The 23,417-nt window shown below is 32.8% G+C and overlaps 4 protein-coding genes and 1 pseudogene across 5 annotated transcripts; 1 reads left to right on the top strand and 4 right to left on the bottom strand.

Annotated features, from left to right (window-relative positions):
* Window positions 1-3,141: 3,141 nt before the first annotated feature.
* Window positions 3,142-3,768, bottom strand: LOC8268895 (agamous-like MADS-box protein AGL61). Its single transcript, XM_002522038.3, has one exon. It carries the CDS (start codon window positions 3,766-3,768, stop codon window positions 3,142-3,144), a length of 627 nt encoding a protein of 208 aa, XP_002522084.3.
* Window positions 3,769-5,726: 1,958 nt separating this feature from the next.
* Window positions 5,727-7,715, bottom strand: LOC8268896 (agamous-like MADS-box protein AGL62). Its single transcript, XM_002522039.3, has 2 exons — window positions 7,356-7,715; window positions 5,727-6,781 (listed from the first exon to the last, which is right to left on the bottom strand). Exons 1-2 carry the CDS (start codon window positions 7,671-7,673, stop codon window positions 6,446-6,448), a joined length of 654 nt encoding a protein of 217 aa, XP_002522085.1. The 5' UTR covers window positions 7,674-7,715; the 3' UTR covers window positions 5,727-6,445.
* A 2,152-nt stretch (window positions 7,716-9,867) lies between these two features.
* LOC8268897 lies at window positions 9,868-13,922 on the top strand (annotated as a pseudogene).
* Window positions 12,307-15,934, bottom strand: LOC112535318 (aspartate--tRNA ligase, chloroplastic/mitochondrial). Of its 2 annotated transcripts, none has more exons than XM_048375611.1 (4): window positions 15,011-15,934; window positions 14,674-14,755; window positions 14,302-14,397; window positions 12,307-13,909 (listed from the first exon to the last, which is right to left on the bottom strand). In XM_048375611.1, exons 1-3 carry the CDS (start codon window positions 15,236-15,238, stop codon window positions 14,303-14,305), a joined length of 405 nt encoding a protein of 134 aa, XP_048231568.1. In that variant the 5' UTR covers window positions 15,239-15,934; the 3' UTR covers window positions 12,307-13,909; window position 14,302. The 2 variants fall into 2 exon arrangements, with proteins under 2 accessions (XP_048231568.1, XP_025013666.2); XM_025157898.2 differs by having other exon boundaries at window positions 12,307-13,925; window positions 15,011-15,910.
* A 997-nt stretch (window positions 15,935-16,931) lies between these two features.
* On the bottom strand, window positions 16,932-23,038 carry LOC8268901 (aspartate--tRNA ligase, chloroplastic/mitochondrial). Its single transcript, XM_002522044.4, has 15 exons — window positions 22,522-23,038; window positions 22,120-22,263; window positions 21,809-21,918; window positions 21,477-21,588; window positions 21,285-21,356; window positions 20,871-20,962; window positions 20,411-20,531; window positions 19,484-19,606; window positions 18,905-19,100; window positions 18,628-18,815; window positions 18,465-18,536; window positions 17,886-17,984; window positions 17,723-17,803; window positions 17,339-17,396; window positions 16,932-17,265 (listed from the first exon to the last, which is right to left on the bottom strand). Exons 1-15 carry the CDS (start codon window positions 22,891-22,893, stop codon window positions 17,099-17,101), a joined length of 2,007 nt encoding a protein of 668 aa, XP_002522090.1. The 5' UTR covers window positions 22,894-23,038; the 3' UTR covers window positions 16,932-17,098.
* Window positions 23,039-23,417: the final 379 nt, after the last annotated feature.

A 23,417-nucleotide genomic window follows, 5' to 3' on the forward strand; every position in this document is an offset into this window, starting at 1 on the left:
TACAAAATCTAAAGTGAAAATAGTAACTTAATATACTTGATCAAGGATCAAGACAATAAATTTATCGGAAAAAGTTGTAATGAACTCATTTTTTATTTTAAACTTATACCAAAATAAAAAATAAAATAATAATTTTTTTGCAGGTGACTATTGAGTCCTTAAACCCACATCTTTCTATCCATGATTTTGTTTTCTTTGTCATCCTCATTAACCTTTTAACTATGAAGATAAAAAGAATTAAATCCTGCTATTTCTTTTCTATTCAATTTAAAAGTTTATCAAATAAGGGCTTAATAGCATCAATTCTTATAGTTAAGAGACTGAATAACATACGTTTTCACTTAAAGAGTTTAATACATAAACTAATAAAGTTTTGGGATATTGGGTTTTGCCTTTAAATTATAAGTCATTTGTTCCCCACTTTCTCATTTCCTATGTATTTTTGCAACCTTCTTTCTAACACATCTGAATTTTTCAATTTGTTTAATTGTGCTCCACATGGGATTTTTCCCCACAAACAGTAATCGAAAGCCTTCCAAAGATAAACATTTCATGAAAATACATATTTATGATCATACTAATGAGATACAATTAATTATTGCTAAGTGTGGACAAGCCAAGTATATGTCATAATGAAGTAAATACATATATCTCCAAGTACGTAACAATCTGAAATCATCAAACACCATTGACACAGATTATTCATTCATGAAGTTAACAAAATGTTTGAAAAGACTCCAGTGACTTCGCTAGATATTGATCGACATGATCGTATAAAGGAAATCAAGTGCTAGGCGGTGGAGAAAGGAAGGGGAAAGAGGGGAGAGTAGTTGGGATTGTAGGGATAGAGGGCATGCTTGGAAGTGGAGGCAGATTGGGCATAGGAAAATAAGGCTGTGTTGTTGGAAAGGCTGGAAATGTTGGCTGTGGCAGATTTGGAATAGTCGGTAATGGTTGCACTGGAAAATTTGGCAGTGGTGGCGCCATTTGAAGAAGATTGCGAGCAGCTAGTCCAACTTCCATGCCTGAAAACGACACAGCAATGAAAAGAGCTAACATGAAAAGGCTAGAATTTGCCATCTTTGAAATAATGGTCAGGTCTTTTAGGAGATTATGAAATGGAACAAGAAACGAGCTAGTGCTGTGTAGATTTGGATGAGAGAATTGAAAGGCTAATCTTGGTTTATATATACATGCAAATGGTTAGTGTAGGTTGGAAAATACAGAAAAGGGTTTCTTGTTAGTTCAGCTTTCCTTTGAAAATAATGTCATATGTTGACAGTAGTTGATCTTGTTGTTGACCTATTTGTTTGGTCTTGTAGCAAATTTGCAGGAATTGTAGTTGGTGGGACAGTAGAAATAAAGTGCATGTTTGACATTGGAGGCATAATGACCTTTGGGGCATCAAGCATAGGAATTTTGTTTTGCCAATTTTAAGAATGCATTTCTAGTTTATATATCAAATCAATAATAAATAAAATATATTTATTAATTTTAAATATGTATTAATTATTTAATAGAATGAAACAATCTGATGCAGAAATAGTTTAAAAAAAGCAAAGAGATGTGTGGACAAAGGCAAAATGCCTGAATAAAGAACGGTTGTTGATAGGTTTGAAGAATGGTAGAACTTTAAAATACAAGAGTGCATGAAAAGAAAGAAATTATTTATTAGAACGGGTAACTGATAATATAAAATATCAGAGTTAGAATCAATCATATGAGATGCCTTTTAATATGTTTGGCTATAAAATTTGAAAAATTTTAAAATTAAATGCATTATTTAAAAAATTTCAAGATGAGTGCTCTCTTATAAAGTTGTCAAATCCATTAAATGAACAAAATGATGAGATTTGTAAGCACAAAACCACGCGTAATTTAATTTCGGATTGTTGCAACCAAAGTAAAAACTTACATATATACTATTAGCATATTTTGCAATATATATATTTAAAATAGATAAAATTTACTCTTAAACAATGATCGAGTGGATTATCACTTTCAAATAAATGTAGTTATAGGTATCCATATGCACTTATATATATTAAAATCTAGACATTGTTTTTAATTAATTCTGATTTAATTTGATAAGAAAAATCTAAATAGTTTTGAACTAATTTGAAAATGTCATTTCTTCAATCCCACAAATCAAAAAATTATAAAAAGAAAAGGTTAGATTTATATTCTTACACTAAACTTAATAAACAGAAAACCAAAAAAGAAAGTAAGCTTAGACAGTCGGATCGAGCCCAAACTCCGAACTAATCAAATACAAGAAGTGGGCAAACAATGAAGTGAGGAGAGTCTGAGGTGTGTGGCTTTTGGCAATGAAGATTAGGTTGTTGGCAACAACCAAGGCTGGCAATGTGGTTTGTGTTGGAGGAGTTGGAATAATACTGGCCTTTTGCTGGCCCTGAAGGCTTGACCGATTCGCGGCAGCCAAGGCAAAGGTGTTAATAGATTGTTGAGGAAGAAGAGCTTCTAGATCCACATCCATGGTTGGAAATTGACACTAGAGACTCATTAAATCATCCAAATGTGGCTTCCATACAGGGTACACAAATTCTATATAATGTTCGTACAGTAAATTTTGATTGTTCTTTTTTATCTGAAACAATATGGTAAGTTCCTATTTCTTGATTTGTCATCCATGAATGTAAATTTGAAGGCTCTGCAAAAGGAAAAATACATTGTATTGTAAAGTAATTCATCCTTGTGTGTTGAATTTCTTGACAAAATGAGGTCATAACCAATTGAACAGAGATAAGATTTAATCCCAAAAGTAATTAAGCAAGAATCTCTATAAAAGAATTACTTGAAGAGAAGGTCATGATACAGCTCTACTAATGATCATACTCAACAAGAATTATTATTATTTGAAGATTCGTATGAATTTTTCTACAACCAAAACTAACAATTATTAATTTGGGCAGTTATTTACTAGTGAAATACTAGTTTCTAACTCCCTTCAGAATAATCGAGATTAATATATACCTATTTCAAGTGTATACAGTATACACCTCAATGAATAAATAAATGAGACGTAGCCTAAGCATTTCAAACTTAATTATGCATAAATAGGAACATATATCTAGAGTAGGTACGTAATTTTTAATAATGATTATGCAAAACTCAAAAAATTCAATGTTTATTGACACAAGGGATACATGGAGCAACATTAGGTTTGCTCTCATAGTCCGAAATATGTCCAATAACATTTCCAGATGAAAACGGCAAAGAACTACCAGAGTTGATCAAAATTTTGCTGATTTGTTTTGTAACATTCTTCTTTAGCTCCTCTAATGCAAACCTTAGTTGTTCTAGCTCATGCATACCAAGTTCATCAATGGGAGCTTCCCACCAGCACATGTTTTGGCTAGACTTTCTAATCTGATCGAGCAATTCCCCCTTCTTCTTCTCGTCTTCCATCTGATTAAGAGTATGGGTCAATTGCATATTAAGCTCACAAACATTAGCATTTCGATGCGCTTCGATGAGTTGGTGTGCGCTGGAACTTGTTGGAAGAGGATGCCGAGCAAGAAATCGATCCAGGACTGACTCGACCTCAGGATGACCAAAGGAGAATGCCTTGTTAGCAGGAGAAAAAACTAATATCGCAATCTCAACACCACAAAGTGTGCAAAGCTCACTAGCTTTCTTGAAAAGTCCTGCACGACGTTTAGAGAAGGTCACTTGTAGATGAGTCTTTTTCGATATTTTTTCAATTGCAATCTTCTGGCGACCCAAAGTAGACCCTCTCTTCACCATTGTTGAAAGAAAGAAAAAAATAATCAATTACTTTTGTATTTCTTGGTGCTAGCATGGAGGGAAAAGATGAGGTATTTATAGGGTTAAACTCCCTCCATCTTGAGCAAATAATTTCTTTTTATGTATTTATGTTGTATATTATTTCATATGATTCATCAAAGATTTGAAGGTTATGTAATCTTTTGCTTTTATTTTCTTTATGGTTATTACTACGAAAGTAATTAAGTATACTAGCTATAGCTAGTTGGCATCATAAAAGAAGAAACCCATTTGACATTTGGAACTTGATGTCAACGTTATAAATTGGATAATTAGTACAATAATTATTGTTTCTTTTGCATCTGAAAAACTAATTGTGTAAAGGTTTACGTTTAAGAATAAGATCATATTCATCCTATATTAATGTTTTCTTATATAAAGAAAGGTATTTCCAACTATACTTCATCATAACATGATTAGGAATGAACTTTGATTGATAAATATAATTTCATATGTATGATTTATCATTCTACATAATACCCATTGGCTTGTCTAATAAAAATAAATTTCATATAAATGATTTATCAATGTACGTAAACCGATTGGCTTAATAATTTATCCAATACATTTTTGCATTATCAGTTCCCATGTTTTGCTACCTGGCTAAGGCTAACAATTAAATTACTAACACATATATATATATATATATATATATATATATATATATATATATATATATATATATATATATATAAGAAAGTCAAGTATATATTTTATTCGATATAAATTCATTGTTTTTTGAGGATCTGCTGTAATAATGAGAAAGAGTATATATGCACAAATCGGTCAATAATCTCAGAATCCACCAAATCCGCCCAGATCGGTTTACTAATGGGACGTCCTTCTGCGTTACAAAATTCTATTTTTGCTAATGATCTAATTAAAGAAATAATTGGAATTATTGTATCAAGTTTTTTCATAGTATTATCTTTATCTATTATAAATAAATTTTCTATTATTTGACTCTGTAACAACGAAGGATTAAATTATATATTTGAAAGATAGCCCAAGTATGCCTGTTCTCTCCTTCTTTCTTACCGTGACAAGTTTTTTTGAAATAATTCTGATGAGAAGAAAAAAGAAGGCGTTAAGAGGCCAGACCCTCCTAGCTCCACCTTAGACACTCTAAGATCATTTTTTAAACCTGTTCCTTTTTTGAGTTAAGAGATAGATAAATAGATACATTCCATTGCACTCATCGGAGGCGTTCGTAGTGACTAAAGGGGTCGAAAACCAAGAAGTGAGTTATTTATCAGCCAAGCATTTTTCTTACGGTTATTGCCATTGGCAAATAAAATTCTAAAACTAACTAGAACTCACGTGAGTTGGATTTTTTTTGGCACATCCCATATATTCTAATTTTTCATTAGAGTCAAATGTATATGAATTATATTGTATTATACTTGCCCAAGAAAATATGTATAACTGCAGAAACATGGGTTATAATTAATTAACATTTTTTAAAAGATTTTAAATGGGATGCAAGATACAAATAAGTTCAAAACAGATAAATTGGAGAAAAATAAAATTAATCGTTCTGATGTACCATGATTGTATGATATTTTATAAACCTATAACAAATAATTTTATTTTAATTTTCATAATTTATTAATACAATTAAATATTAAATTAGCTTATTGTATATAGCAATTTATTATCAACCGATAAAATATACTACATTTTTTGTTACATGTTTTTATTTATTCTTACAATTTAATCGGTAATAATTGACAATAATAATATTTGCTAATTTAATTTATATAAATAATTAAAAATTAAATATAAATATCAAAATTAATATATAAAACTAATAAATCAATTAAAATCTTGGCATTATGCATGATTGAATGATAAATTTTATGATGTTAGAGTTCTATAACGATAGTCTGGAAAATCCAAATAACATGAAATAAATCACAACCTGAATGTATTATCATGAAATCAAAATTATAGTTAAGAAAAATTTCACATATATATTGAGATTAGAATGATTTGATTGTATACAATTAACTACTTCAATAATTAAAGATGATGTGTTATTTGTAGAGATATGTTTCTGAATGTGAAAAGGTACTAATAAATATAAGCTATAAGTCTTATTCATTGTTGTAAGTTAAAAAAAAAAAAAGAAGCTTAAATCATATTAATTATTCTCTAAAATTTTGATATTGTCAAACTGATTCAAACTCCAAACCCTAATTAAAAAAAATCTTGCCTAATTATGATATATTATAGTACAATTAGTTATTACAGTCCAAATCCATTGATTCTTGATGACTAAATCATGTGTTCTTCTACTCTGCAAACCCTAAATATGAAAATTCAATGAAAGCTTAGCTATACCCCATATCATAAGATGCACTTTTGTTCTTGCATAATAGCAGAAGCAATAATAGTCCAATAACATAAAGCATGACTTACAACATGACCTTATAAGATAATAGAAAAGACTCCAAAGAAAATTACATATGGAAAAGCTATAACCATAAGCTTTGTCTGTGGCTAATTAAGAATATTAAGACATCAAACAATAAAGACTCTAAAGAAAATTGCATAAGGAAATACTGTAATCTGCATCTGTGGCTAATTAAGAAAATTAAGACATCATTTCAACTTCTCCAAGCAAGCAATACCAAGCTTAATAAAACCCACGTCCATATCCAAAATTATTGTATCCAGGAAGAGTACCCATGTTTGGAATATTGAACATGAAATTGTTATTAGGAAGGGGTGGAGGAGGAGCAGTAGAACTGGAAGCAAAAAACTGTTGAGATTGTGCATTCTGGATTAGAAGCTTATCAGCTTGCATTGCCACATTCTTCTTCAGCTGTTCCAGTGACATCCTCAGCTGCTCTAGTTGAGGCATGGTAAGGTCATCGATTGGAGCCTCCCACCAGCATCTATTCTGGCCAGTCTTCCTCATTTGGTTAAGCTCCTCTCCTCTCTTCCTCTCCATTTCCAATTGGGTGAGCACCTGACACATAGTTTGATTAGTACCCTTTTTTCGAGAGAATTTTATAGACTGTAATTAAGAGTAATACAAAAAAAAATTCAACTTTCAGTTTGTTGGCTTTTACTTTTTATTTTAAATTTTATAAATTACGTTTTATTATATTATACTAAATACACCTTTGTCATATTTGGAAGTATAATATTGTTACTCATCGTTCTTGGTTTAAATTAATATTTTTCTGAAAATATAATATTTTTAATCGTCAGTTTCAGTTTAAGTTAATATTTTCCGAAAACAACTAAATTTGCTTCTATTTTTTATTTATGCTAACTCCGGAGCTTGCAAAAAAGGTTTATGTATCAAACCCTAATTGAAGCCGAACTTTCAATTACCTTGAATATACAAATTAAAAAAATAAAAATTGATTTTAAATCCTTAATATACAAAAACATTATGCAGTGAAATATATAATAAAAACGCAAATTTAAACATTTTATTATATTAGCGGCCCTCAGCGTGAGGGCCGCAGGATAGTAGAAAGAGTACCTTGCTCCATCTAGACTATGAACAAAGTGAGTATTGAATTGAAGGATACCTGAGTGAGTTGTGCATTGAGTTCACGAACGCTAGCGTTGCGATGAGCCTCAATGAGTTGCATAGTTGGTGAGTTTTGGGGAGGGTTTCGAGAGAGGAAACGATCAATCACCACCTCAACACCTGGATGACCGAAGGAGAAAACCTTCTTGCCAGGGGAGAAAACGATGATAGCAATCTCAGCACCACAAAGAGTGGAAAGCTCACTAGCCTTCTTGAAAAGCCCAGACCGGCGTTTCGAGAAGGTAACTTGGAGGTTGCTTTCATTAGGCATCTTCACCATATCTATCTTTTGACGACCCTTACTCCTTTTTGCCATTGGCCTACAAAATCAAGAAGAAGAAGGAGAAAGGATGCTGAATATATATGCTGTTTAGAATGAACAAATGGGATGATATTGGTGGGTATTTATATCGTTTCTATGTTGAGATATTAAGCATCAAAGTTGTCTATTTTTACTAAATTTCTTAGGGTTTGTGTCCAGCCAGTTGCTGAAGTAAAATTGTTACCACTTTTGGAGGTTTTAGAATCTCTTACCGATTAACATACATGGTATGCAGTTCATGAATATTTAGACTTAAGGAACCAAACTTGCAGAGTACAACATTTCATGACTCACCACCACTACTTCCAAATTTGCAAATTTTAGTGAAAATATAATTTTACTGCGTTCTCACCCTTTTGTCATGCCTCTGATGATTACTGCCTCAACCCTCCACTACCACATTAGTATTAGTTCATAACATGTTAAGATCAGTTATTCTGTTGATGGATGTTTAAATTTCTAATTTCTTATGAAGATCTTGATCTCAATTATGAGACATTGAACACAAATTTTGCCACAGTGAAGAGCATCAATGATTGATGTTTATCATTGCTAAAGGCACTTCTATTTGTTTCTGGTTATTGATCTTGCATGGTTAAATGTACTTGCAAATTTAATTTTCATACCAAAATTACAAAAAATTTCTAAATATTTATAACGCACGCGTAAAAAGTTATACGTATATCACACGCGAAATAATCTTGAATATATAACGTAATCGCATGATCGTGACTACTCATTAGCTTTACCTCTAGCTAAAATTTCACAATTTGATAAAATCATCTGGCATTTTATAATTATTATCATCTGGCTTTCACTAATTAAGACATTATATATATTGGAACACTGCATATGTAACACATACATTCTATAGATGATTTATAAAGCCAGACGATCATGTTTTTAGATGGGTGCAGCTTAGATATCAAAAGGAATGCCATCATTTGTAAATGAAATAAAAGGATTTTTATCATAATCAAAAGCAGAAAGATCCTAAGCAAAAATGAAAAAGAAAAGGAATAAGCACCTTTAGAATTTTATTTAAGTTAAATGACAAGTTATGATCACTCCCTTCTTAGGGTTGATAGGGTTGTCCAAGCATGCATCATTTTTACCATATTATATGTTTGATATTATGCATGGCTATGAAGGGAATTGGTAGAGAATTAACATATAGTTTTATTGGATTAGGATGCACATTAAATCATATCTGTCAGGAAATATAAGGGATGATTTTATATGGCAAGTTAATCTGCTCCACATGGCATCTGTTGGGGTTCTATTTTTGCTTTCTGGATGAGATTTTTTAGCAGTTTTTCTTTTTGTTTTTGTTTTTTATCATTTTAAATCTTAGACCAGACAAAGAAACAAAGGGCAGAGTATTTGACTTATTTTGCTGATTTTAAAGAAAAAAGGGATAAGCAGATTTGTCACTTGTCAGAACCAATTTGAGAAGCTACATACCATATATGTTTTAAATTCAAAATTGGAGAAATTTTTTTAAATAAAATAAAATGATTTATTTCACGATAACCGTTATAAAAATATAAAAATTATTAAATTTATTAAAAAGATCGATCACATAATAAATAAAATGATTAAAAATTATTTATATTAATATATTTTGTTTTTAGTTAGATCACCGGTAGATCCGATAAACTTAAAATAAAGAGCATTTATATATAGAAATTCTATTATATATTCGTTCGTATAAATAGCTAAAAAATTATATATGAATTCATTGATAGTCTATATTAATAAAAAAATATACAAAATAAATAATAATTTATAATTAAAAAACAACTTATAATATATATATATATATTCAGTTACTTGCTATGCATACTTATACAAACATATTTTTCGGAACTAACTTTGATCAAACTATAGTATATAAATATATATAAAAATAAGCAAACTGCTTAGTAAGAAAGATGAATCCGGAATTGGCTATGAAATTGGATTCTGATTGATGGACAAAGGGTCCCAACAACTTGAAATCTCGTAAAGAAAACTCAAATATAGAATAGTAAGTAATATGTGAGTAAAGGTCAAATCCTGCCACTAAACTATATGGTTAAGACTAGCAGTAAAGAATCCTCGTTCACTACCTATCCCCTTCCAATTTGCCATCATACCTTTAAAAAAAAGAAGTAAAAAGGGAAGAGAGTCTAAATCAAGGAATAATATGGCCGATTTTGGGTCAGTCAGGTAAATTCATAAATTCAATTCGGTTATTCTTTTTTATAGTCTTAATAACCATATGAATCATGGAATTTTTTATGACTTATCAAATCAATCAGATAGATGAATTTTTTAAAAGCACTGTTCAATTCATGGTTAATTTTTTCTTATATCTTAATTTTTTTAAACCTTAAATTATCTATTAGAAAAATGACATACTTAAATCAAAATGACATGAATATAAACAAAAGTTGTATTTATAAATTTCTCAATAGTTTACTTTTGAATCCAAATTCACTCAACCTTGTGCAATGAAATTGGAGACTATGGGATAATATGTGCAGGAATCAAACTCAACTCTCTCTTTTATTTACCCACATTCATTCTGAAGTAAATTGCATTACAAACAATTTAGTAAAAGTGCAAATGGGAGAGATTTACTCTTTCCAATGCTGGGTTCTGAATATTCAATTAGGTCATTATAATTCAGTAAATTATTTTTTTTCACTCCTGTAATTTTCTTTTCAATATTTGATTATCTTTTATATAGTATCTCTTAGACTTAGACCTCCAATAATAATTTTTTTAATATTTTGTAATTTTTATCATATATCTTTTTGACCCTTATATCATATTTCAAGAATATGTTTACATGTATAAATTTGAATAGAATATGTTTATGATCAAGCCAAAACTTTCATCATTAATGTTATTGATATTTATATTTTTTAAATTTTGGAAATATAGGAAAAGACCAACGAAATTAAGTTCTAAAAGTTGATAATATATTATGTACGACTCAAAAATATATTTTATAAATATCGTTAAATATTTTAAGAATTAGGGGCTAAATAGATATTTTATAAAATTATGGAATATTAAAAAATATTTTAAAGGAATCGAAAACTTATTCTATAAAAATTATAAGAACTTAAAGAAGATATTATAAAGGTTTTGGGTCAATATTCCTAGTTCGTGTTATTTTTAAGGGCGGTTATGTGACTCCTATTCTATATTGAGAACTAATTATGGATTTGATGTGCTTGTAAGAGTCTAAATGAGTTACTATTAATATTCAGGATTTGACTTTGAACTGTGCGGGTAGGTCTGATTCGGTTCGCACCCTTTTAAGTTAGTGAGATTTTTGTGCACATTGAAAAGTTACTACTAGCACCAAATAATGCTCATCAAGTAAATCATGTACTTCAGTTAGGAATGAACTCATCTTGTCAAGAAAAATATTTCCTTTCTCAGATCTTGAAACTATAAAAGTTCCTGTTAGATAAGGGTCTATAGAATTGACTGGCCAGCATGATTTTCTCTTACACATGCAGTTGTGTAAGTTTTAATACAAATATGTTATTTTCCCTTTGTATCTTTTTAGTTGACCCATTAAATTAGATTTCAATAGCTTATTTCAAAAGTCTGAGCTATGCTTGAAGAAATTATTCTGCATTTTGTTCCTATCCATAATCATTTGACATGTTTCTTCTCCATTAAATTAGATTAAATTATGATTCTGATGTCCCTCTTTCTCTTTGTCTGCTCTGCCTTGATAATATCTTTGACCTTTTCTGCATATATTTTCGTTACTTGAATGACTGATTCACAGTAGAATGGCTTTCTGACTTGTTCAGTCATAGTAGAATGGCTAATTCTTACGAACATCCTTGATTAACAATATTATTTCAGCTATCAATGCAGACTATAAAAAGGGACTAATAGTTTCGCTTGGAATGCAAGAAAAACAGCTCTCACTTGATAAGCATTAGCAGTCAATCTAATCTTCTCTACTTTCTGTGCATTTTAGATTCATATTTGAACATGGAGTACAAGCTTGACGTGGGAGGAATTATAGCTTCTCTCTGGCATTAATTATGTTATGTAGCTTAAAACGAAAGAAGAATATCACCAGAGCTTCATTGAACAACTGCACAGATGAAACCTTGAAGAGCTCTAGCAAAGAGATATGCCAGCCTGAGATAGCCGCTTCTCCTGACATAATCATTGTTGGAGCTGGTGTTGCTGGTGCAGCTCTTGCTTATGCTCTTGGCAAGGTAAACTTGCGCCTTAACTTAAGATGAATAAAATTTTGATAGAGTAGCTCTAGTCCGATGGCTTTTAAACCATGAAGCACCAATGTTTTGGCTATTTATTGCAGGATGGACGCCAAGTACATGTAATTGAGAGGGACTTAAATGAGCCCGACAGAATTGTTGGTGAGCTCCTACAGCCTGGTAGCTATCTGAAACTGATTGAATTGGGTCTTGAAGGTATGTGACAAATTCAAAATTTGATGATACAATTGACCTAGATTTGACTTCAAACTCCCTCAGAAGTTAGATACATTTTCTGACATATGGATATAGATTGTATATGGATATAGATTGTGTAGAAAAGATTGATGCACAGCAAGTTTTTGGGTATGCTATATTCAAAGACGGGAAAGAAGTACCAAGTTATCTTATCCCTTGGATGGATTTCAGTCAAATGTGTCCGGGAGAAGCTTTCACAATGGTCGTTTTATACAAAGAATGAAGGAGAAAGCTGCATCTCTTCCCAAGTAATCTTCCTTCCATGACATTTCGACCTAAATATAATTAAATCAAGAATTTTCTAGTACTTCCAACTTTTAAGATACCTCTTCTTTTTCTTGGTTTGGGAAAAGTATTGCTCATTCTTTTTCTTGATCTTCCATGCAGTCTAATTTTGCAGCAAGGAACAGTGACATCACTTGTAGAGAAAAAAGGAACTGTAAAAGGGGTAAACTACAGAACTAGAAATGGTCAGGAGATGACAGCATATGCTCCCCTTACAATTGTTTGTGATGGTTGTTTTTCAAACTTGCGCCACTCAAGGTAATAAAAGATGCTAAGTAGACCTTTGTCATAAAATATTCCTAACGGATGTTATGACTATAATTACCAATTCTATATCAACAGGCAGAGATCCCCTCTTGTTTTGTGGCTTTGGTGCTAGAGAACTGTGACCTTCCCTACGCAAGTCATGGACATGTAATTCCAGCTGATCCATCACCTATCCTGTTTTATCCTATTAGCAGCACTGAAGTTCGTTGTTTAGTTGACATACCAGGTCAAAATGTACCCTCCATTTCTAATGGAGAATTGGCTCAATATCTGAAAGGCACTGTGGCTAAGCAGGTAATTGGAATTATCTTCTTGGAATGGTATCTGCAATCTTTTATCACCAATACAACAAGCAACTTGAACGTGTTTCAGATCCCTTCTGAGCTACATGATGCATTCATATCTGCAATTGGAAAAGGAAACATAAGAACAATGCCAAACAGAAGCATGCCAGCATCTCCTCATCCAACTCCAGGTGCGCTTCTGTTGGGTGATGCATTCAACACGCGACACCCTTTAACTGGAGGAATGATTGGCACTTTCTGATATAGTTCTATTACGAAACCTTCTTAGACCTCTGGACAATCTAAATGATGCTTCTGTCCTTTGCAAATATTTCGAATCATTTTATACTCTTCGAAAGGTGAGCAGCATTCACATGGAAGCTCATTTTATTTACTATTTGAATCAATAACTTCAAGCATATAGTCCTTTGTTTTTCTATTGCAGCCAATGGCATCCACCATAAATACATTAGCAGGTGTCATTTACAAGGTTTTTTCTGCATCAACTGATCGAGCAAGAAGTGAAATGTGACGAGCATGTTTCGACTATCTGAGCCTTGGAGGTTTATGTTCAAAGGGACCAATAGCTCTACTCTCTGGTCTAAATCCTCGGCCATTGAGCGTAGTCCTACATTTCTTTGCTGTGGCTGTCTATGGAGTTGGCCGCCTAGTACTTCCATTTCCTTCAACTATAAGCATTTGGAATGGAGCTAAATTGATTTCGGTAGGCTTTTTTTCTAATGACAGAGCTAACTTTTTCCAGAGTCATTACCAACAGTTCATTTCCATTTATTTATTGCATCTCCATTTTGCAGGGTGCATCAGGTATCATTTTCCCTCTAATGAAGGCAGAAGGAACTGGACAGATATTCTTCCCCAAAACCATGCCTGCATTCTACAGTAGTTGAACTCTGTAAAAAGAGAAAAAAATTTTGCAGTTTGAACAGGCTTCTTATCTTCAAAATTGAAGTTGAGATCAAATCAGTTTTACTACTCTGTGCCTCAACATTATATTAAAATTCATTTGCTGCCGCCGTAGATCAATGCACCGAACCCTAATAACCCACAAGCTACTTTAACAGCATGAACTTCAAAAATATAAATCATCCGATAAAAAGCCCAAAAAATAAAAAACAAAAAAGTGAAACCTTGCGTGAGAAAGAAGAGAAATTTGTGAGCCTCGTTCAAAAAGCTAATGACATGTTATAAAATCTTTAGGACCAAAATTCTGAAGTTCATTAACTACGGCAACTTTAAATAAAAAAAATAAATTCTCAAGTTAGCTACCTCAGACGGATCTCCTCTTTGATAGAATCTTTGCATCATCTGATGTAGTAACTTCGATCTCACTGCATTCGGTATTTGAACATTTTCTGCAGCGACCTGCCATGAATATTATGAATCAGTACAGCTTCATCAAAAATCTGTTACATAATATGAACTTCACAGAAATTGAAGCAACAATGTCCACACACACCAAACAATGAAATGGGGCCAGCCGTTAAATTCCATTTCTTCTCATAAGTAATACGCAAGAAAGGAAAAAGATAATAAAGAAAAAACAGAACAGAATGGAATGGAATGGAAAAAGATACGTCAATTAAGCCAGTTTTTTCATTTTTTTATTAACAGACTCAAAAGGCCGGGACTGAACAACACCTTCAACAGCTACCACATACTGCAACCTCAAATCATTTATAATCGAGCGGGCATCGGGAAACTCATCAGGAAGGGTAGTAACCTGAAACATTCCACCATATCATCATAACAAACGAACAAAAAGCAAAAAGACCTAAACTTCACAAACAAACACATAAAATTAACGACACCCATTAAATGGGATTGTGTCTCAATCCGTCTCACTATTAAAAAGAATAAAAAGAAAAAGATTGAACTTATAAGCAAATACGTAAAGTTAACAATATCTGATAATTGGAAATGCGCATTCAGAACCATACTTATTCAAAAATTGCACATTCATATGCCTGGACAGTACCAGTGTGGTCTCTAAGATTGAGGAAAGTGAGACCACCGTGGACTCTATAAAGAGCAACCACCCACAAAGGAGGACCCGTTTACCCGCATCGTTAACGGACAATTCACCACAAAGCCCAGAACGGGAAACCCAATTGAGAGTTTCTTTGAAGGGTACTGGTGGTTGTTGTTGTTGTCTTTGATGATGTGGGAATAGTATAAGTACAAGCAGAAACAGAATTATAATCATACTGGAGAGTGAGGGAAGGAGTGAGAAGAAGAGACACGGTGGAGAGTGACAGAGACGTTATGGATTTGTTGCTTATCCAGTAATTATAATGATATAGTCAAAGTAGGATTCTACATTGTCAATAAATAAATACGCCACCCACCCTCTCCATCTTATCTTAATATCAAAAAGAAGACAATTAATCATCACCATACTTCCAATAAAATTAAGAAGAATGAGGAACAATGGTAAGCTAAGCATCATGTTCATGCGAATAGCAAGAGCACCCATAAAAGTTCTTCGCAAAGCAAGAGACGTTTACGTTAACAGCATGTTAGGGTTTGCTCGTGGTAGTGAGAATATTGGGTATGGAACCATCGGCGGTGACCCCGCCACCAACTTTCCCAGGGATTTGAGTGTTAATAATAATGCGACGGAAGTTGAGTCATATATGCGAAGACCACGTAGCAGCATTGTGCGAAGCGAGAGGAGGAGTTACGGGCTTGATATTGGAAAATTGGGAAGAATTGACGAGGACAGAGTTTGTTCATTCAGGAAAGATCTTGTTAATGAAAATTTGTATCGCAGAAGGAGTGTTGCCTATCATAAGAGAAATAATAACTGAGTCAGATGATCATGTCAACGGAAGCTCGCTTTTCATATTCTGGGAAGTATTGATTCTTTATTTTTCTGATACATTTAGGACAATATAGGGTTTAAGTGTCGGGAAAAGAATATAAAATTTAGATTTGTAGGTTTATAGTTTCCTTTAGGAAATACTCAACTCTTTATCATCAATTAAGCAATATTTTAAAGAAATCTTTAAGAGCTTAGTAATGAAGCATGATTAAGTAATATATGACTTATTTTGAAACTTTTTTCTTTTAAGCTAGTCCTAAATTCAGGTTTAAGTAAATAGAGAAAATATTTTGAAAAAAAAAAAAAAGAGTAAGAGCATATGCTTTTAAATTTTTGACATGATGTAGTAGGATGGAGCATTAAATGCACCTATTAATTAAGTCGATCAATTCTAAAGGTGAGACGGAGCATAAAATGCACTCATCAAAGAATAATAAAAAAAAAAAGTAAGATGGAGCATAAAATGCACTTGCTGTAAAATAATAACATAGTAAGATGGAGCATAAAATGCACTTGCTATGAAATAGTCAAATAGTAAAATAGAGCATAAAAAGCACTTACTATAAAAGTTTTTTCAAAATATATTCTCTAGTTTACTACCTGGTTTGTAGTAGTAAAAAGAATTGGTTGATTAATAGGTTTTATATAATTTGGTTGTGTTGATTGAATAGTTTGCAAAGATTGATTTTTAATATTTGTGGAAAACGACGAAAAAGAGTTGAGTTTATAGTATGGTAGATTAGAATTTGGGAAAAGTGTAAATGTGAGGAAATTTGTTAAGAGTGTATGTCATTCAATAGTTATAAAATATCTTTTTCAATTTGTATTCATATATTTGGCACTTAAGAATAATATTTTAATTTTACTATGCTATATAATTTGAATTTTAAGGGTTTAATTACTCTTCAGTTAAAGGTCTCAAGGCTCACTACATCCCTTTTATCTTATACTATACTTGTTTTCATCAATTTTTGGTAACAAGTTATTTTTTATAATTTCAGTAACTTGGGATTTCAATTTCAAAAGCAGATAACAAGGAATTTTCAAATAATTGTACAAGTAAAAACTGCAGAGGTAATGCAAAAAATGTCTGGTTCAATAATGATTCAATCTTAAAGAGGGTATAAGAAAATAATAAAACATGATTCCACAATATACATAAATAATTCCCTGATTATGCAAAACTGGAATCATGCAGACTGCCAAAATGGTAACTGAAGCAACCCAGTGCACAGAATACTATTAAGCATTGAAAGATAGATCTTTCAGCTGTTGCGGACCAACCTCCGATGGAGCACGAGTAAGAGCACATTGGGCGGTTGTTGTCTTGGGGAAAGCTATGACATCCCTGATAGAATTAGCATCAGCCAACAACATAACCAATCTATCCAACCCATATGCAATTCCCCCTACAAAACCAGAAAGTAGATATCAAGACCAGTAAATTCATTATGCACTACAGCAAGGTGAAGAGGTCCATACCGTGAGGTGGAGCACCCATGTCTAAAGCCTCTAAAAGATATCCAAACTTTTCTTCAGCCTGTGAAGAAAAAGAAACCTCACATCATTTATGGTCATATTTTGTGCTCTTAGCATTGTTGACCTTCTGTCCCACCTATTTCTAGTGCTACATGCTTGAGGTTCAAGATTGAGACTTGCAAGTTCAAGCTGATTGCTTCAACTGGTTAGCACCAATGTTTACACTCGGCAAAATGGTTTCCAGATTCAAATTCAAATAAGTGAAGCAAAAATGACAAATAGCAATATAAACTAATGCAACCTGCTCCAAATATTAAAGTACTGGAATATGGACCTGGTGAATCAAAAAAGAAAACCTAATAGCAAATAAAATAAGGGTCTTCTCACCTGTTCAGCGGAGATGCCAACAATTTCCAAAACCTTTTGTTGAATTTCACGCTTATAAATTCTCAAACTTCCTCCACCAATCTGACAGCACAATATTAAAAGGAACAGTTATTGTCTCACTTAAGCTTCAAACTTGCATCGATAGAAAGAAATAAGAAACTACCTCAACCCCATTGTAAACCATGTCATAAGCAAGGGCTCTAGCAGAAGAAAGGTCTTCCATATCTTCAGGATTAGGTGCCGTAAATGGATGATGTAAGGCCTAACCGTTTCAAATAAAGGATAGAAAAGGATAAATGTAGTCAAACTATAACTAAAAATAACTTGCTGATGCTATAGATTGAAACACACTAACAACTAGCCAAAAAAACAAACTTAAAAGGTGAGAAACTATAAGAGTTCAATTCCATTATTTCAAGCAAATTCCTTAGCTAACTCGAGGTAAACCATCCAAGGAAACTAAAGATTTTTGTTTTTCATTCCTTCTGACTTCACCAATTAGAAGGTAGAAAGAAGCAGGCAAAAAAATAAAGATTTGAATTACATGGTTAATTTATTCAGATAAGACAAAAAAGCTTACTATATTATGATCATACAAGAGAAGAAAAAAAGTTAAAATAATCAAATAAAGTAGCTAACACTCGTATAAATAAGTTGTGCAATACAAGAATAGTAATGCAAAAATCATGCACAGCTTATTTCATTAGAATCGCAAGAGAGTAACATTAGATGTAAGACAGACCTCAAGCCTCTGCTCTGTATCATTCCACTCAAACATTGGGAAATCAGTCACCCACAGAATTGAATGTCTGGACTAAGATATCAGAGAAAAAACAAGAAAGATTTCAGAGAATGACATGACAAATGTTGTAAAATTTCACAATCCAGACAGGTCAAAAGCATACATGGTCAATCAAGCCCATCTCATTGGCTATAAACATCCTAAGTCGGTCCAAAGTTTTATTAACTGATGCATAATGACCCACTGCAAACAATATGAGATCGCCTGGTCCTGCAGAACATCGTCTCAATAGCTCTTCTTTCTTCATTGGATCCAAACTTGACACTAGTGCAGCAATTCCCTCAACCTCCCCTGAAAAGAGTTAAGATCTCTCTACAATAACATACTGAAATAAATATTATTCACCAAGGTTGAAATGAGAAGAAAATTGTGTCTTTTACCATCATCCAAGACCTTAAGAAAAGGCAATCCTTTTGCTCCAGATTTGGTTGCTTCATTGTAAATATCACCTTTCTTAAGAGCTGTATTTGAATAACTTTTAGCACCTGAAGGCACACATAATACTTTGATTATTCCCCCCTTGTTCAAGCTATCTGCAAACACCCTGAAGGGGGACTCTAAAAAAATATCAGACACCTGTAGCGTCAGTTAAAAATGGTCAGAAGCCAAACTGAAACTAAGCATGTGTAGAAAGAAGATAAATGGTCACCAAACCCAAAGCAAAATTCTATAAACCATAAAAGGAAAAATAAATAAAAAGAGTGAAAAAGGACAGATGAAAATGCAAGGTGGTGAGACTTCCTTAACATGGGAACTAACTAAAGGAATGTTACAAAATTCTATCCTAATTATTTTATCTGCATAACAAGATGACAATAGCAGTAAAATAGACATGCTTCAATCATTCCTTGATATTGTTTATGCGTGGCAATCAAAGTTGGAAAACGACGAAATATTACAGGAAAAGATTATTAACAGAACTCGCAATGATGTGTGTGTCTGTGAAAGGAGATTATTACATCTATCAACTCAAGATCAAATCTTGTATCTGGCCTGTCTGAACCATAACGGCTCATTGCTTCAGCATATGTAAGTCTTGGAAAAGGGTTTGGCAGCTGGACACCTTTAATCTCCAAAAAAACCTGCAATGAGCACAAAATTTTGAGTCATAACCTGTAATGAAGATGTTAAACAAACATAGCAAACAGTGCAAGCAAACAGTGGCAAATTCTGCAAATATAAAGTGAACATATGATATAGATACATGCAGCTAGATTGAACTATGACTTATTCCCTTAGGACCCACCAAAATCACAAAGTAGCATGGGAAACTTTTGATGAAATATCTAAAGCTAGATATTTTGGTTGTCAATAAGATAATCTGGCTTACTTTGTCACAACCTACATTGACTTAAAAAAAGGTTCAAAATAAGTGAGCAGCAAGAAAGTTTCGAAAAGCAAAAAGCAAAAAGCCAAAGCAAAGCCTGACTATATTCCTTAGATTGCTGCAGGTTACATGAAGCTTTCCTCGACTTCAGCCACAACAAAAATATAAAAATTTATTCGCAAGTTTGAAGCAAGCCTCGCCACATATTTGGCTTCTAGCTTTCATAAATCACTTGGTATATATTAGATCATACCTCTTATGAGGAAAGAAAATTCATATTTTAGTGCTAAACATTAAGCTAGTAAAGATATATCATGAGCAAACTATAAGACAGAAAATCAGTAAGTTCTTTCAGTTTATGAACTTAACTAAACATACACATCCCAAACTAGCATGGTCCTTCAATTTACCGAGCCAAGGATAGGTAGGAAGGCCAATTATACTTGTCACTTGGCACGAGAACATGAAACCATCTCAAGGATCATATAAAGATAGGAACGCCAACATTACTTATCACTTTCCTTTCTTTGAACTCCTAGTTATATCCTGACATACTAACCTTTCTAATCAAATCTTCATTGAGCTTTAGCATGTCCTCCAAGGGAGTGAATGCAAGTTCCATATCAAGCTGAGTGAACTCAGGTTGTCTGTCAGCCCTTAGATCTTCATCTCTAAAGCATCTGCAGAGAAGAAAAGTACAATCCCGACTTTAATGCCACTATAATTGACATTGCAAAGCTCCCCAGCCCTAAAGTAAAAGGCAATAGATCCCCACCCCACACCAAAAAAACATTTATTTTAAAGAAAAAAAAAAAAGAACATGTCTGTCTTGCTTTAGATACAGAACAAAATAGTCAAATGAAACTGAAGTTCAGATAAATCTCACTGGTTTTCTTTGAGGCATGTATAAATGGTCCACAAGTCAACTTTATCAGCAAAGGAAGAAAAAATAAACAATGATTACAATTGAACAGGCAATTACTGAGCAATAGATGGCTCACAAAGCCAGGAAAAGTTACCTTGCAATTTGATAATATTTGTCAAAACCAGAGACCATCAACATCTGCTTAAAGAGCTGAGGACTTTGGGGCAAAGCATAGAATGTTCCTGGCTTCAAAATACACATTAGAGTGAATCAGAAAAGCATACCATGGACAAAGTATCCAAAGTAAATGTAGCCAAAAGACTTATTTTTAAGTACATCTCAACAAATGGTATAACTTCATGTACATTAGACAGCCAAGGCATTGGAAAATCATTTTATTTTTAAGAATGACTTTGTAGAAAGACTATCTCACAGTGCAGAAACTATTAAAATCTAAATTAAGCTGAGCAATCGCCAAATAGTTGAAAGCATTTCCATAAGAGTAGCATACCACAGCCATAAAAGCATCAAATAAAATATTGACATCTGCTGAATAAATGACAAACACCTGAACTCTCGAGGGGACCAAATAATCTCGAGCACCTTCTGGAGTAGATCTAGAAAGTATTGGAGTCTCGATCTACCTTATAACCATGAAAAGATCATGATCAAAACAGAGTGTAACATAAAAAGGAAAAAGAATCCAGTGAAAAAGGAGAAGAATTAAAGTAAATGATTTGCCATACTTCACATGGTATACCTCCACAAATCCATATACATCCTCTAGATATCTTCGAATCAGTTTTACCACTCTGTGCCTCAACATCATATTAAAATTCATTTGCTGCCGCCGTAAGTCAAGGCACCGGAACCTAATAACCCACAAGTTACTTTAACAACATGAACTTCAAAAATATAAATCAACAGACAAAAAAAAATAGAAACAAAAAAGTGAAACCTTATGTGAGAAAGAAGAGAAATTTGTGAGCCGTGTTCGAAAAGCTAATGACGAGTTATAAAATCTTTTGGACCAAAATTCTTAAGTTAATAAACTACGGCAACTTTAAATAAGAAAAATCCCAAGCTAGCTACCTCAGACGAATCTCCTCTTTGACAGAATCTTTAGCATCATCTGCTGTAGTAACTAAAAATGGTAACTTCGTTCTCACTGCATTCAGTATTTGAACATTTTCTGCAGCAACCTGCCATGCATATTACGAATCAGTACAATTTCATCAAATATCTATTACATGATATCCATTTCACAAAAGTTGAAGCAACAATGTCCACACACACCAATGAAATGGGGCCAGCCGTTAAATTTCATTTCTACTAATAAGTAATAAACAAGAAAGGAAAAAGATAATAAAGAAAAAACAGAATGGAATGGAATAGAAAATTACCTCAACTAAACCAGTTTTCATTTTCTTATTAACAGACTCAGTAGGCCGGGACCTAACAACACCTTCAACAGCTACCACATACTCCAACCGCAAATCATTTATAATCGAATGGGCATCGGGAAACTCATCAGGAAGGGTAGTAACCTGAAAAATTCCACCATATCATTATACCAAAGAAACAAAAAGCAGAAAGACCTAAACTTCACAAACAAACACATAAAATTAACAACACCAATTAAATGGGATTGTGTCTCAATCCGTCTCACTATATATAAATATATATAAAAGAAACAATAATTAAAAAAAGTGATCTTATAAGCAAATACATATAGTTAACAATATCCAATAATTTGAACGGCGCGTACATAAACATATTTATTCAAGAATTACATATTCATATACCTGGACAGTCCCAGTGTGGTCTCTAAGATTGAGAAAAGTGAGACCACCATGGACTCTATGAAGAGCAACCCATCCACAAAGGAGGACCCGTTTACCCACGTCGTTAACGGACAATTCACCACAAAGCCCAGTACGTGAAACCCAATTGAGAGTTTCTTTGAAGGGTACTGATGGTTGTTGTTGCTTTTGTTGTGATGATATGGGGATAGTATCAGTCGAAGAAGAAGAAGCAGCAGCAGAAATAGAAAAAAGATTTGTTGCTTTTCTATGAAATGGTTTTGGAAGGTGGTGTAAGAAGATGGTGTGGAGAAATGGAAGAGAGGATTTTGAATGGAGACTTAGGAAAGGAAGTGATCTCAGAAGAAAAGACATAGTGGGAGGCGAGAGAGAAACTGTTTGAGATAGAGAGAGGGTTTAAGGATTGCGTTTCAGTGATGAGGGTGAAGAAGGAAAGCACGTGTTATGGCACGTGTTATTGAATACTGTTGAAGGGACTGGATGGAAAAGTTTTCTTCTCTAAGGAGAATTTCTCTATCTGAGAGGAAACGTTTCCATTCGGAGGGGAAGTTTTTGTCCGGATGACAATGAGAATTTATTCTTAGAAGGGAAACTTTAGGGAGTTTTTCGTCTTGAAAGATAACTTTCTTTTCAGCCATTAAACATTTTTCGTTCATAGTAAAAGCTTTTCAATTTTGAATGTAAGTTTCTTTCAACAAAAAGAAATTCCATAAATTAGAAAAGAATTTCAATTTTTAAAAAAAAACCTTTCGTTCAAAGGAAACGTTGTTCATTCTGAAAGTAATGCAACACACATGAGAAAGAAGTTTTATTCCATGTGAAAGAAACTTAAAAGTTATTGGATTGTCTTTTCTTAATATTTTCTAAAAGTAAATTAT

The sequence above is a fragment of the Ricinus communis genome, chromosome 6, assembly GCF_019578655.1.
Source record: "Ricinus communis isolate WT05 ecotype wild-type chromosome 6, ASM1957865v1, whole genome shotgun sequence".
Classification (NCBI taxonomy): domain Eukaryota; kingdom Viridiplantae; phylum Streptophyta; class Magnoliopsida; order Malpighiales; family Euphorbiaceae; genus Ricinus; species Ricinus communis.